The 15,541-nt window shown below is 41.7% G+C and overlaps 1 protein-coding gene across 2 annotated transcripts; it reads right to left on the reverse strand.

Moving 5' to 3' along the window:
• Positions 1-561: 561 nt before the first annotated feature.
• Positions 562-3,106, reverse strand: LOC137725332 (wax ester synthase/diacylglycerol acyltransferase 11-like). 2 transcript variants are annotated; one of them, XR_011067516.1, is made up of 6 exons: positions 2,234-3,106; positions 1,987-2,059; positions 1,836-1,903; positions 1,401-1,751; positions 1,061-1,289; positions 562-951 (listed from the first exon to the last, which is right to left on the reverse strand). XR_011067516.1 is itself a non-coding variant. In XM_068463977.1 (5 exons), the coding sequence occupies exons 1-5, from the start codon at positions 2,984-2,986 to the stop codon at positions 1,134-1,136; spliced, it is 1,401 nt and encodes a 466-aa protein (XP_068320078.1). In that variant the 5' UTR covers positions 2,987-3,106; the 3' UTR covers positions 562-1,133. The 2 variants fall into 2 exon arrangements, 1 of the variants encoding a protein (XP_068320078.1); XM_068463977.1 differs by having other exon boundaries at positions 562-1,289.
• Between the last annotated feature and the right edge of the window lie 12,435 nt (positions 3,107-15,541).

Consider the following 15,541-nt stretch of genomic DNA (forward strand, 5'->3'; position numbering starts at 1 on the left):
AGTACTACAGTCTAGTGGTATTCCTCTTCATTTGTAAGTGAGAGGTCCTAGGTTCGATTCTCGCTAAATGCGAAATTGAACTACATTATTGCTATTGCTAGCCCATTGTGAGGCTAAGCCTACTCCCCCTTAGTGTAGATAATATCGTTTGTTAAAAAAAATAAAAAATAAAAAAAGTAAAAGTGTCTCTCCCTGCCAATTTTAACAGATTTTCAAAACGACCCCTCTTGAAAGTTTCCTAAATGAGTTGCATCAAGTCATTTTCAAAGTGACCCTCTAATTTAGTAGTGCAATCTAACAAATTTCACTTAAGTTCCATATAACTTTAAAATATTTCATCCAAACATAGTGGCGAATAAAAAGATTTTTTTAGCAAAATTGTACCTGAGATTTGCATAACTTATCACTTTGGTCCCTTATTTAATGGTGATTTTTCACGAAATGACCAAAATAATTAATGATGAACAATCTCAAGGACCAATTCTATCGATTTCAAATCTTAGAGACTAAGGTGAGGAGTTATGCAACAATTTTGGCTAGAAAGCCGAATAAAAATAACACTAAAAATACAATTCCAATCTTATAAAATAATAATTTTAGTGTTTTATTTTTCTTTAAAAAAGAAATAAAAATTACAAAGAAAATCCACGACAGCAACCCCCACTAAAGGAGAACCCCCACTAAAGGAGTCAATCTGCCAAGCACACAAAGCTTCATAAGGCCAAACTTGTAAACATTCAAGGTATGACCTCTGGCTACACTTTGCATCCGCCACAAAATTTGCTTCACAGAAAATGTGCATAAACTGAATTTCATCAAAATAGCTAGTGTAGGACTAGATGTTTTGTAAGACGGTTTTGAAGCGCCAAGAAGTTGCACACCTTCCCAAAGAAGCCTTTTGAACCGTTTATGCCACGCAAAATGCAAACCATCCAACCAAGTCTTGACCTTCTGCAATAACAACACCATCATCACCAGAATTGCGATCACCAGCATATAAAGGAAAACCAGAAGCTGTTTTATAATCTACATTTTCTATTTTTTCTTTTGATACATATACCTAGACCAGTTTTGTAATCTACACTCTAATGAAATCTCCCTGCTTTTCATATTAAACGCCTGTATAGAGCTCCTTATGTTCTGTGGATAGCTGCAACTGCTTCCTTCATATCAATCAAGGCCTCCTCAAAGCACTTTGCGAGAAACGCCGGGTCCGGGATGATATCTTTGGCCACCAAAATTTGCATATCTGCTCCTCCAGCATAGCTCATCATGTGCATTGTGAGTGCCTGAATTAACAACCAGCAAAAAAATTCAAGTTACACGTTTAATCGCTTATCTGCTCTGTTCGACAATCAATATGCCTAGAAGAAACTTAAGTGATTTCAGAGAGCTGTTACATGAGGCAGGCCGGAATTATTCACTCTTAGGTAAGTAATTGGGTTGCCTCCAAGTGTGATTTCTTCTTGGGGGCCAAGTACATTCGAGATAGTGAAGGTAGTGTGGCAAACAATCCTGTAATTAAGCCAGCTAGCAACCTTTGCTCCGAAGTAGGTCATTACAAAAAGTCCGATTGCGTATGAAAAATGAGCCTCCAGAGATTGCTTCTTCCTGTCAAGCATCGCCTTGGCTCTCCTCAAATAAGCTAAAGGGTCACCACCGCTTTTATGAAAGTAAACCGGTAGGAGCATCATGCCGAATTTGTTACCCCAACCCGACCCCGAATTTTCTTTCATCAAATCGGATAGTTCCTAATCGGATTCGTTCAAGTCGAAATTTCAATAATTTCATAAGAAAACGTATAAAAGGTTAAAAGCTACAACATAGAAACAAACCTGCAGTCCAGCTTCCCTTCTTAAATTGACCATGCCTAGCCCCGTCATTCGAGTCCCGTCACGCAAACCTGACGAGAAAAAAAAGGAACAATTGTGTTCATCCATCTTTTTAATGTTAATTGCACGCGCACTAGATTCAGATTTTAATTACCGTTTGGATTTCGGTGATATAGATATCTTGATAGCCCTGAGGAGATCACCCCTATAAGAACATCATTGATGGTCTGCATTGCAATTTGGCATACAATTCAGTCACAACCCTTGTTGTTCTTTATGTGCAGATGAAGACCAAAGTTTTGTTTACCAAATTTAGAAATATTGGTTCACCAAAGGAAAAAAAAAAAAAAAAATTAGAAACAAAACAAGACAAGAAGCAGAAGCATTTACAAACCAATTACCGCATCTGGAACAGAGTTCTTGATTAGCTTCATGTCCTGAAGCCGGAACCGAGCAGTGGCCAGCTTCCTCGGCCAGAGCTCAACCCCATCGCCGCCGCTAATCTCCGTCTTGCCGTCGCAAACCCACAAGCTCCTCATCACAAACTCCACAACAAATATCAAGCTAAACCACATCATACCCCAAAACCCAATCACCATAGCCCACCAACCCTGTCCCTTACTCGCTCTGTTTCTCTTCCCAGGAAAAGTCGGGATCTTTTCTTCGTTTCCAGCTCTTCTGCAACCAGCCACCAATAAGGCCATGAGCGACACGCCATCGCCGAGGGCGTGGTGGATTCGAACAACGCCGCACTTGTGGGCCATGAGGAGGTGGAATTCCCAGAGCGGCTTGTCGGCGGGGAGGCCGGTGCCAGTGCAGAGTTCGGCCAAGTAGTCGTTGACTGCTGTCTCGTGGTCAACGGGTGATGTGGTGAGGGGTTCGTGGAGGACGATGACGTGGCGGTCGATGTCGACGTGGGGGGTCTTCCGCCAGTGCTCGCGGCCGTCGGAGTCGTGGACGAGGAGGCTGGAGAATCTGGGGTTGGAGAGGAGGGGAGAGTTTTGGAGGGTCGATTTGATTAAGTCGATGTTTATGGGGTTTTGGAATCCGATGGCACAGTTGATTATTTGGTTCATTTCGGGCTGGAGGAAGAGGCGGCCTGCCGGGGTGACTGGCTCGTCGGCGGAAGGGTCACCGGCTGCCGACGAAGCCATGAGAGAGAAACAGAGGAGAGAGAGAGAGGATGAGATGAGGGTTATGTTTGAGCGCCCATAATATCGACGTTAGTGATGGGAATTCGCTCAAATTCTATGACAAATATCTGAACAGCATCCGTCTCTTTGAAATTTTGGCATAGCCAAAAGGAAATATTTCGTTAGTATTAAATGAAGGGAATTATTATTGTCATTTTAAAAATTTTATTTTGCTTTCTAATTTTTTTTATAATTAGAAAGAAAAATACATTTATGAAGGGGGTAGAATGAAATTTTTGGAATGTTAATAACATTTCTCTAAATGAAATTCCTTTTACTTGTCGCTTTCAATGCTACGTTTTAACTTTTAAATTCAATTTTCTTAATTATTTAGAGATTTATTTTCAAATCTTAACTATTCGTATGTATACCAATCGGGGATATATGTACCATTGAAAAAATTGAACTTTTAGTGCCAAAAGCATAGTGCCGGTTTTTTAAGAGCTTTTTTTCGTCAAGGGTTTTTAAGAGCTAGTCCGTAAACATTTTGTAAAAGTTTTTCGTTTCTTATATAAATAAAAGTGCGTTGGCAAATTATTATTTTAAACAAACTTAGAAAATAAAAAAACGCAGAAAAAGATATTTAACCTAAGTTATGTTAACATCAAAATTGATACATCCTCTACTTTCTAAAAAAATTCAAAACAATAGATAATAAAACATACATCATACAACAAAGAGTTTTATAAAATAAAATTATGTATGTAAGCACCACCATCACCACCACTGCCACCACCACTGTCACCACCACCGCCACCACCACACAACATTCTTCACTGCCATCACCTACATCACCATGGCTATCACCACCTCCACCGTCTCATCATTGTCATCACCACTATTGTCAATACCACCACATCCTCCACTGTCATACCATCGCCACCCTGGTCACTAGCACCTTCGCAATCTCAGCATGGTCACCATCGGAACAATTGCCTTTGGCATTGCCACCACGTCCACCACCTCACTACCACAAGCATTAGCATCACTGTGGATGCAAATTTCCGCCTTTTCTTGATTGATGAATCTACACCTGCAAAATAATAACACCTAAGATTAAGGCCAAAAGCCTCACACACCTACGATGAATGGGGGGCTTTGGCTGAAGAATCTCCGATGCCTAAGTTAGAATTCTATAAAGAATGTGTTTGCCCACAAAAAGCCTTTTTAGGGAGTAGCTAAGGCCTCTCCGAATTTTAGAGATAAATGGAGTATTTATAGGAGAAAATGAGGAGGTGGGCCGACCCTCTAGGGTTTAGAGGTGGCCAACCCTAGGGATGAAATTTGGGTGAGAATATTCTAAGATATTTGTGTAAATAAATATCTTAGAATAATTAGGTAAATATCATAAATAAATGGGATTAGGATAACTTACGTGAAATAGGTCTTCTCTGATTAGGAATGTATTTATGAAAAGAATAAGGGATTATTCTATCATAAATACCTTTGACTTTTTCTATAGGCAGGGGTGCCTTGAGCAGTCGTTGATCTCTGCTTGCTTTACCTTAGCTGCGTGTGGTGAATGAGGCTGCTTCCTGCTCATTTAATAAGGGCAGTCTTGTCTTTATTGGGAAATAATTCACATGTCAGCTCCATGATTTTTGGGATTATTTTTGGCTCCACAAATGCCCCCACAACTGCTGGGCTGCTCGCAGGAAAGGGCAGGAGGTGTAGAAATCCAAAGATGTAATGGAGTTTGTGTCCCAATTTGATGTAAATTCCCTCTTTAATTTGGAATTTAAATTCTTCAAGGAAAGGCAATGTGATTGCCACCAAAACCTATTTAAGTCTGCGTCAAGTAGAGGGTTAAATAAATTTGGCGTGCAATTGAAACCCTGCAAGAAAGAGAGAAAGCCAGAGGATATTTGTTCCCCCTTCCCTGACAATCTTCGTCGTTTGCCCGTGCAAAGAATTGTGTTCCGTTGGTTTTCTTATTCTCCAAGGTAAGAAAAAAAATTAATTTTCTCTTTCTTCTTCATTTGTTCGGAGCCTCAAGGCTCGAATTTTGGCTCCATGGGCTTTTATGTTGCTGCTGCCGTAGTAGCTGGGTCGACTTGGCACGTTGTTAGGGCTGGCGCGGATGAGTCGACTCAATGCGTTAGGCTAGGCGTGGAGGAGGAAGGTCAATGCTGGGCTTGGGCTCGTGCAATGTTGAGAGATACATGAGAGAAAGGGACGCGAGAGGCGCCAACCCCCTTCAGGTGAATTGGGTTGCTAGGCCATTTGAACCGAGGGTGATAAGAGGTAGCATGCCTCCTGCCTATTAGGTCGAGAGAGAAAGACCTGGCGTGCTGGGTCCGTAGGGTAGCTAGTTGGGCTGCAGTCTGGTGCGTTGCTCCTTGCAATTTTTTTTTCTTCAAATAGTCTTCCAATAATATTTCTTTGCGCTGTTGTAGGATTTTCGAACATGACTTCCTTAAGCCACAAGAATGATGAATTTATTCCGTCATTGCATTATCAGGGTGGATCTGCAAGTGAACTAGGCTACTTCAAGGCTACTCATGTCATGGTAGGTTTTGATGAGCAGTTCAGGGACTTCCTCGAGATGTTTGAGCACGTAATTCCGTCTGCGGTTCACGTGAAGCAGGCCAAGAATGGTAGCAGCTGTGAGCTGTGTGGTTCTAGGAAAGCTATCAAGCTTCACCTCTACTACTTTGTGTTGGGGTTCAATTTTCCCATGCCTCAGTTTTTCCAAGAGGTGATCTGCTCCATGAAGTGTGCTCTTACTCAGTGCTTTTGAAATGTGGTCCGTGTGATGGTGGGGTTCCATAACTTGAGCGGGTTTTTTTACTTGGACCTGATTGCCAACGAGTTTTGGTACTTCTTTGACATAGGTCACATCGATGGTGTTGGGTAGCTGAGGGCTCGCCATAGGCTCTTCGATCACTCGAGCAAAGGGGGATTATGACTGGTATAGGGAGACCTTTGAGATTAGCGGATAGTGGGAATCCGACTCCTCGCCTGGGCTGTGTTTTCCAACTGCCTTCATCAATGGTAAGTAAGCTGCTTAGTCTCTAAGCTACTTTATATTTTTGCTGAGTTACCTTCTGATTTGTCATCCTCTGTTTATGTAGATTCAGAATTTGGTTCAACTCCCAAGATTTCTCCAAACATGAAGAAGGTGCGCATCGCTTTGAGGATCCCTGCTGAATACTATGAATTGCGTTGGCTGCTTAGTCTTCTTCATAGCGAGAAAGGTGGGCTACCCTCATTAGAAGAGATTAGGAGGTTCAAGGGTGAGGCGTTTGCTCATCCGATCGCTACTGTGGCGCTTGTTACAAGTGAAAGTGGGAGAAAGAAATATTCGTCGCCTGCTTGAGAGCTGTCAATGGAGATAAAGCCGAAGACTGTTATTGACTTGACTTCTTCTGTTATTGACTTGACTTCCTATGTTATTGACTTGATTTCGTCCATTACTGGAAGGCTCGTTATTAACTTGACTTCTTCTAATGGGAAGAAAGAGGTTGCTCCGAGGGTTGCTAGACCAATTGCTGACAAGATTGCATAGCAGAAGAGTTCTGTCATGCCCTCTATGACTAGTTTTATTCTGAGGCAGCCTGTGCCCAACTCTGATCTGATTCTAGAGGTGCGTGCAGTGGCGAAGAGCGAGGATGGTGATTCCACAGCCAAGGCAATGCTAGGGCTAGCTCTTCTTATTAAGAAAGAAACGTCTGCTCGCATGAGTAGCCATGATTAGCAATGGATAAATACCCATTGGTTATGGGTAATCGCGGTTACCCGCTCATTTAAATTAAACGGTTATGGTTATGGGTATAACTGTTTACCTGCGAAATTTAAATGGGCGGTTATGGGTATTAACCGTGGTTATAAACGGATAACCATTTACCCATTTATTTTATATATGTAAAATTAACACAAACCATGTTCCTTATCGGACAAAACTCAGATCAATGCTATTGACTATAGTGCATGATTTCTGTAGCTAATATAATTTAGTTTTCCTTAACTACTTTAAATGATTTATGTAGCTAATATAATTTAGTTTTCCTTAACCACTTTAAATTTCATGGTCCATTATATATATTTATGTTAATATTTTATATTCCAAGTTAAATAACCCAATAATACTGTTTTTTAATAGTTTTCGTAACCCAAGAATAGTTAGCAAATTTTATATTACCTTCATTGTTAACAGTTAAAAATATCATCCGTAAACCATTATTTCAATTATTGGAATGGTATAAGGACTTAAAAAATTAAAATGCAGAAATGTATGATGAATGTACCTATAACGGTGTTTAGTTGTTAGAAAAAGAAAATTATGACAAATTTTTCCTTTTTAATTTTCAAGTTGTTAAAAAAACACGTAGACGGGTGAAAAAGGAGTAAATGGTAAAAAAGAAAGGATAAATGGGTAAACGGGTATTAAACGGTTACGGTTAAATGGGTACGCGGTTATAGGTATGGTTAACCGTTTATAAACAGTTATGGGTATGGGTATAACCGTTTAGGCAATTACCCAATGGGTAAACGATTATGCGGGTATGAGAATAAACGGTTATCGATAAATAACCGCGGTTACCCGCCCGGCATAACCGTTGCCCATCCCTAGCCATGATTAGCCTGCTAAACCAGCCTTAGGGGAGTTTTCCGAGATCTATGCGTTATTGAAGCCCGATTTGCTTAAGGACACAGAGGTATGTGCCAAGTTTGTTGATGGCGTGAGCAAAGTTGTTGACTTTAATTTCTTTGCGATGCATGAAGTTTAGTCGCAAAGAGGTTCCCTAGTTGCTATGATGCAGAAATCTATGATCTTGGTAACCGAGTACACTCGTATAGAGCAGGATGATGCCAATTCTGCTAGGGAAATAGCGCCAACCATGGTATCAGAGGCTTGCTCAGCTGATGATAAAATTAAAAAGTTGAAGTTTGAACTTGCCTTTTTGAAGGGATTTGATATCTTTGCACCCACTGCTCAATAGCTTGAGATTGCTCACCAAGATATCAATGACTTGAAGGCTTAGCTTGAAGCGATCTGGGGGAAGTATGGCGTTACAGAGAAGGAGATTAAAGTCTAAGCGTTGCTAGTGCATGACCTTGAGAGTGCCATTTTAGAATTTTCATCTACCCATGATGCCAAGGATGTAGAGCTACTCGCTATGCATAATGACATTGTTGGACTCAAGAAGGTGGTTGGTAGACTTGTGTCTAAGGAAATTGAGCTGTAAGAAGCATTGTCTGCCAGCAAGAACTTGAAGAAGGAACTAGATGAGTTGCAGAATGCTCGTACTGACCTGATTGAGGATAATAAATAGCTAAGGAGTGAGAAGTCTAGTCTTGAGGTTGTCCTTGCCCAAGGTCAAGCTGACATCTACAAGCTTAGCTATATTGATCATTTCATTTGCATATCGTCTGACTATGCCTTCTCTGATAAGGACCTCGAGATTTTTGCTACTTTTTCTGAGGATCTGTTTAAGTTTCCCTTTGAGAGTGTCGTCGGTGGAGCAGCTGAGGATTAGGTTGCCTAGGTAGGTACGACCGAAGGTGGTGCCGCCCAGGTAGGGGCGGTTGATGATAGTACTGCCCGAGATGGGGCAGTTGTAAGTGAAACGCAGGAAGTTGATGCTGCTGGGAGCGATGTAGCTGCTAAAGATGTCCAAGCTACTGATGAGTAGTCTTTTTAGATAAACTTTAGGATTTACTTTCTTTTCATTTCTTGCTTGCTTTTTCCTTTGCTGTTGGCCTTCGTGCCCGTTTACCAATTTGTTAGAAATTAATAAACCGTTTTTCTTCGCTTTACTTCATCTTTGTCTCTTTGCCTTGCTTTAAGCTTTTACTATAGAATGAACAATTGAGCAGGCTACTTTGAAGAAAGCAGTTAAGCCCGCCTCTATTACTTTAGGCGACAACTTCGGGTTGTTAGGAGCGAATCTTTGCCTGCTTGAGGCATCTTTTTGAAAATTTTAACTTGCAGGGCCGATTGACCTCTGTGGTTGTATGTCTCGTATCGGTGGTTCACTAGATCTTAATCACAAGGTCATTAGCAAAGCATGCTGCTTTTTAATAAGCAGACGGGCTTACACGACCTATTTGACTGTTGATCTAGGCTTAGGACCTCTACAAAGCTGTTAACTAGAGAGTCAGCAGCCAGACGCTTTACTTACAGAAGCAGGTGAGTCTCCATGACTTCTTGGTTGTTAACTTTGATATTCTAAATCGTTGAACTGCTGAGCTTTATCTTGTGTTGTTGCCCCCTGACCATTGGCTGCTTAGTTTGGTCATCCTTTCTTAAATCCTTTAAGCTGTGTGGCCTGCATCACAACATAGTAAAGATTGCTGGGACACAAAATTCGCTACCCTTTCGCATCAAAAGTACATGGTTTTGTGGAATTTCGTGGGCAGTGGTTCGAAAGAACACTTTGCACTTTATGTAACCAATTCTATAGGCTGCATAGCAAGTAGCACATCACTTTAAGAATCAGTGCAAACCCAAGTGGTTGTTCTACGCTAGGCAGTGTATGTGCGAGATAACCTGTTAACCTTTCACAAGATTGTGCGGTTTTATAGGTTTAGGCGGCTAATTGCTCGAAGGGTGTACTACGACAGTCTTCTAGAAACCGTAGGTTGCTTGGTGAATTGGCAATGACTTTAGATTCCCAAGGATCTTTTAGAATTCGTAGGCTTCTCGTTGAATTCGTAGAGGGTTTAGGTTCCTAGGTATTTTCCAGAAACTGTTAGCTGCTCGTTGAATAAACAGGGACTTTAGGTTCCCAGGTATCTTCCAAAAATTGTAGGTTGCTCGTTCAATTAGCAGCGGCTTTAGGTTTCTAGGGATGCCTTTAGTTACACAAAGTCAACCTGACTCATCCACGTCTAGATATTCAGAGTGCGAAGTTTACCCTCTTCTATTGAGAGAGCAAGGTTGGTCCTCGGAGGGGCACAATTCTTGCGATAGGACCTTGATTAGGCGTGATCTTCAATGTGAGTAGGAGTAGATAATTGTTGTAGATACGTAGTTGAGCCAAGTGGTATATAGCTTCGGAAATCTTCATTGAAAATAAGATGAAGGATATCGAACTTAGCTGAAAGGTAGAATTGCATAGCAGCTGAGTAGTCTTTGGCTTTTGAGGTAGTACTCGTCGAGCTGCTTGAGTCTTCGAATTTTATTTCGTCATGCATAGTACTTTTGCAGGTTGTAGGCATTCCACTACTTGTCGATCTTTTTGTCGTTCATGGTGGTGAGGGTGTAGCTATCATTGCCGCCTGCTCTGCTGATTTTGTAGTGACTTTCCTAGATAGGATTCATCTTTTTAGATCATTCTCATCGGGCAGTGATGAATGCTTTTCTTAGGACTAGATCTCCAGGCTGAAACTGCCGGGTCTTTGCCCTTCTATTGTAGCTAGAAATGAGCTGCTTCTGTAGTCTACATTGTGAGTGATAACCTTCTCGCGTTTTTCCTTTGCCAGATCTAGATATTTGGCCATCTCTTTTTTGTTCTGCTCTAAAGTTGGTAGTATGGTGTTGATGCTTAACACGATGTATTGGGAGGGATGATTGCTTTTGACCAAATGCTAATGAGAAAGGAGTTTCATCGATTGCTTATCACTTGGTTGTGCGATATGCCCATAAGACACTAGGAAGTTCGTCTGGCCAATTTCCCTACTTGTATGTGAAGGATTTCTTGAGTCAGTCCAAGATTATTTTATAGGATGCCTTCGTTTGCATGTTGCCTTGGGGATATCTAGGCATAGACATGTCCTGCTTGATGCCATATCTTTGGAAGAACTTCGCCAAGTCTTTGCCTATAAATTGCGGGCTATTGTCGGTAACGATAGATTATAGGATGCTAAATCAATAGATGATGTTATTCCATATGAAGCGCTCTATGTCTGATTGAGTAGTGGTGGTCATGAGCTCGTCTTCTACCCTCTTGATGAAGTAGTTGGTACACATGTAGTAGAGTGTCGCCTTTATTTGGAGTGTTTTAGATTCCAATCTCTATACAGAGAGTGTCCCATTGACTAGGTAGTAGATTATGAGATCTTGCCAGCTTGTGGTTGTGTTGACTTGTAACACCTCGACTGCTAGTTCTTCTTCTGTACTCGACTTTCGCAAATACTCGATTAGGATAGAGCATCTGAACTGTTAGCCCAAAACGGAGCTTAAGGCTGCTAGAACTGTTAGCCCAAAACGGAGCTTAAGGCTGCCAAGGTGTCTGTATGAGCATTGTCTGCCCGTGGCATCTGTGTGAGGGTGGAAGTTTGAAATGCCTTAAGTTCCTTGGATGTTTTGCTGTATACTCCCCGGTAGTCTGGCTAGTGATACGCTAAGAATTAAAATGGATTGCAAGTTTGTTAACTGCCAAATCTTGTGCCATTTGGAGGCCTACTAATAAGGGCTCGTACTCTCTTCGTTGTTTGATGCCTTAAAGCCTAGAGTGATTGCCTACTCGAGCATTGAGCCGTCTGGGGTGATGAGAACCAAGCCTGCTCTAGAACCCTTGTAGTTGGATGAACTGTCGATGTGTAAGCGCAAAAAGTCTTTGTTAGAAATGGTTGGTTCGGCATGCATGCTTGCGGCGTCTTTTGGCTATGTCTTTACGTCTTCTAGGCCAGAAGTGAACTCTACTATGAAGTTTACCAAGGCCTGAGCTTTTATCGCCGTGTGGGGTCGGTAAACAAGCCGCATTGGCTAAGTTCTAACGCCCACTTCATCCCTTGTTAAGAAGTGTCTAGACCATGTATGATAGATCGTAAGGGATACTGAGTCATGACGATGATCGTATGTGCGTGAAAATATGGTCTAAGCTTTCGAGCTACAACAATTAGCGCTAAAATCAGCTTTTCGATCCTCGGGTATCTTATTTCAGCATCGAGGAAAGCTTTAGAAGTGTAGAATATTGCCAGTTGGGTCCCCAGGTCTTCTCGTATGAGGGCAGAGCTTACTGCTACGTTTTGAAATGCTTTCTCGCACTTGTTGTCCCACTTGTCTTTTTATGCCTTCTTGGTAGCTTTGAAAAAAAGCTTACATCGATCAGTTGAGCGTGAGAGGAAGCAGTGGAGTGCAGCTAAGCTCAATCGTGAGCCAATTCTTGGCGTCATCTTCTATCAGTGTGTCTTTCTAAAAGCCATCATCTTGATCTTCCTGCTGTAGTTGCTATTTGGTAGTAGGCTCGTCCTCTTCAACCTCGGTAGCTCCTACGGGGTGAATGACTTCTTCTTTGACTCCTTCAACATTTGTACCGTGCTTTATAAGGATGTGGTCTGGTCAGACTTGATCTTTCTGACTTCTTCTTCTGGGATGCGGAATCAAATTTTCTGGTACTCGATAGAGGTCTTCTTTGAGACTACTAGTGATGTTCTTATATCGAGTGTTATGTTGCCAGTATCAGTTGAATTTGGTGAGTACCTTTACTTAGCATATTATCGTGCTTTCTAGGCCCATCTTCTGAATAACGGATAACTGAAGTATATTTACTGTACTGCCATTATCCACCATCATTTTGTCGACTATAGCATGTGCTAGCTGAACGGACATTACCAGAGCATCGACGTGTAGGAAGTCAACTCCCTCAGCATCCTGGTTGGTGAAACCAACGATGCGTCTAGGTTTGGTGTTAGTTGGCTGAACTTGGGAGTTCGTTATAGCTAGCTGGATCTTCTTCTTCTTGGAGTTGTTTGTGGCCCTCAAGTACTCAGACTCGGCAAAGATTTCGTTGATTTTGATAATCTTGGCAGACAACTCTTCATCTGAGTCTGCGTTGTTCCTAGGCTGCGCAACTGGCTTGTCCAGGTATCTGTCATATTTACTTTCTTTCACCAGCTTATCTAGGTATTCCTTCCAGGTATAATAAGTATTGGTCATGTGACTGAGACCTCGATGGAATGCACAATGCTTAGAGTGATCCAATTTAGAGGTGTCTCGTCTAGATTGTCTTAGTAGCCTAAACCAAGGCTCAGTCTTAAGGTTGTGGGGAATCTGGTTGATCGAGATCGAGAACTTCATATAGTTTTAGGTGGCTTGACCTCCTCTTGTTGGGAACCGGTCTCTGTGCTTGGCCTCTTGCCTGCTTCAGTTGTTAGACTGTTTCTTGTCCACCTTCTTCTGGGCTACGTTGGACTCATTCTATGGCTGCTCAAGTGCCTTGTTTGCTCGTTGGGCCTCATCCTAAAACACATGCTTCTCTGCCAGGGCAAATGAGTTTGCTAGATTCAAGTCTTCCTTCATGATCAATTCTCCAAATAGAGGATGATTTGTTGGGAATCCATTTTGGAATGCTATGTTGGCAATCGAGTCGTTGCAGGAGACTATCTTCGCCTTCTCCGCCTTTAACCTCTTGATATCGTTGCGGAGTGACTCTTTTGGATTCTTTTTGATGTTGAAGAGTTGATCGGACTTCTTCTTGATCGAGAGATAGAATAAGTATTCCTTAGTGAAAACTATGGAAATCTTATCAAAACTTCGGATGGATTATGGAGGCAGAGTATGGAACCCATCCTACGCCTCGCCCTGCAAAGTAGTCGTGGATACAAATTTCTACCTTCTTCTTCTTGGACAAAATTGCACCTACAAAACAATTAACACTTTTGGTCAAGGCCAAGAGCCTCACGCGCCCACGATGAATTTGGGGGGGGGGGGGGGGGGGGAGGGGGGCTTTGGCCGAAGAACCTCCAATGCCAAAGTTAGAATTTGAGGGAAAAGTGTTTAGAGAATTTAGAGAATTTTTCTAGAGTGTAGAACTTAGGTTTTTGGAGAAAATGAGGTGGTATTTATAAGGGTGTGGCCCGCCTATTTGGGAGAGATGGGAATGGGCCACTAGTGGTTATTTGGGTGTAATTCACAATTAATTAGCTAATTAATAAATTAATTGAGTAATAAATCAATTAATTAGCCAATTAATATAATTTGAAAGAAATAATTTGGGAGTTACCTTGTGGGGAGGATTTGATGAGGATGGATGAAATAGGTTTTGAATAATTACTTATTTTGACCACTTTTGACCTTGATTGAGGGATGATTGTTTGCTGCTTGAGCGTAGAAATCTTAGTGTGCCTTAAGGGTAATCTTGTCATTTTTGCCCAAAAATCCACATGTCGCTTCCATAGTTTCCTTGATTATTTTTGGCTCCACAAATGCTGCCACATCTGTTGGGCTGCTCGTAGGAAAAGGTAGCAGGTGTAGAGATCTTCTTGCTTTAGGAAACATATGATTGTTTCCTATTTTGATGTAGATTCCCTCTTTAATTGGAAATTAGATCCTTCTAGGAAAAGGAAATAAATTTCTATCAAAGCTTATTTAAGTCCACCTTAAGTGGATTATGAAATCAACTTTGGAGAGTGATTTATTTTTCCTACAAGAAATAAAGCTTAGGGGATATTTGTTCCATCTCTTCTAGCAATCTTCTACATCTTGCCCATGTAAAGGATCGTATTTCATTGCTTACTTCATCTTCACGTCACTTCAAGGTAAGAAAAAATTAATTTTTTGTCTTCTTAATTTTTTGCGAGTCTCGGGGCTTGAATTTTGGATGAACGGGGGTCGATGAGTCATGAAAAAGTGGCTGCCGTGGGTTTCGCGTGATGGTGGCTTGGCTCGGGCTGAGGGCTGGCAGCGTGGGTTTGGCGTGCGGCTGGTTGGCGCTTTGTTTTTTATTTTTTTATTTTTTATTTTTTTGAAGGGTGGGCTTGGGCCTGTGCCTGGGGAAAATGAGAGAGTGGCTGAGATGTTGTGCCCTCCTTCCTTTTTTTATTTTTTTATTTTTTATTTCTTTATTTTTTAAGCAATCGTCTAACGAATCTTTCTTGCATTGTTGTAGAATTTCTTCGAACATGTCTTCCTTGAGCCACAAGAATGATGATAGGGTGCCGCCATTGTATCGCCAAGGCGAGTCTTTAAGCAAGGTTGGCTACTTTAAGTTTGCTCACTTCAAAATTAGCTTTGATAACTTGGATGGTAGCAGCCCTGAGCCATGTGGTGGGGCTCGGAGGGCCATCAAGTTCCACCTCTAGTACTTTGTGTTGGGATTTACTTTTCCTATGCCTCGTTTCTTCCAGGAAGTACTTTACTCTATGAACTGTGCCCCCGTTCAATGTTCTCCAAATGCGCTCCGTGTGCTGGTGGGATTCCTTAATCTAAGCCAATTCTTTGACTTAACTCTAATCGTCAACGAATTTTGGTACTTTTTTTACATTGGCCACATCGAGGGATTTGGGCAGCTGCGGTCTCGCCACAGGCTCTTCGATCATTCGAGCAAGGGAGATCATGACTGGGCCAAAGAAACTTTGGAGATAAGTGGAGAATAGGAGTGTGATTCTTCCCCCAAGCTGCATGTTCCAACGTTCTTCATATCTGCTAAATAGGCTGCTTAATCTCTTAGCTGCTTTGTATTTATGCTAAACTGCTCTCTAATTTTCTAATTGTCTCCCACTGCTTTTGTAGATTTGAAGTTTGGCTCAATTTCTAAGACTTCTCCGGACATGAAGAAAGTGCATGTTGCTCTGGGTATCCTTTCTGAGTACCATGAGTGGTGTTGGCCGCTTAGTCCTCTTTGTAGA

The sequence above is a fragment of the Pyrus communis genome, chromosome 2 (assembly GCF_963583255.1).
Source record: "Pyrus communis chromosome 2, drPyrComm1.1, whole genome shotgun sequence".
Lineage (NCBI taxonomy): Eukaryota > Viridiplantae > Streptophyta > Magnoliopsida > Rosales > Rosaceae > Pyrus > Pyrus communis.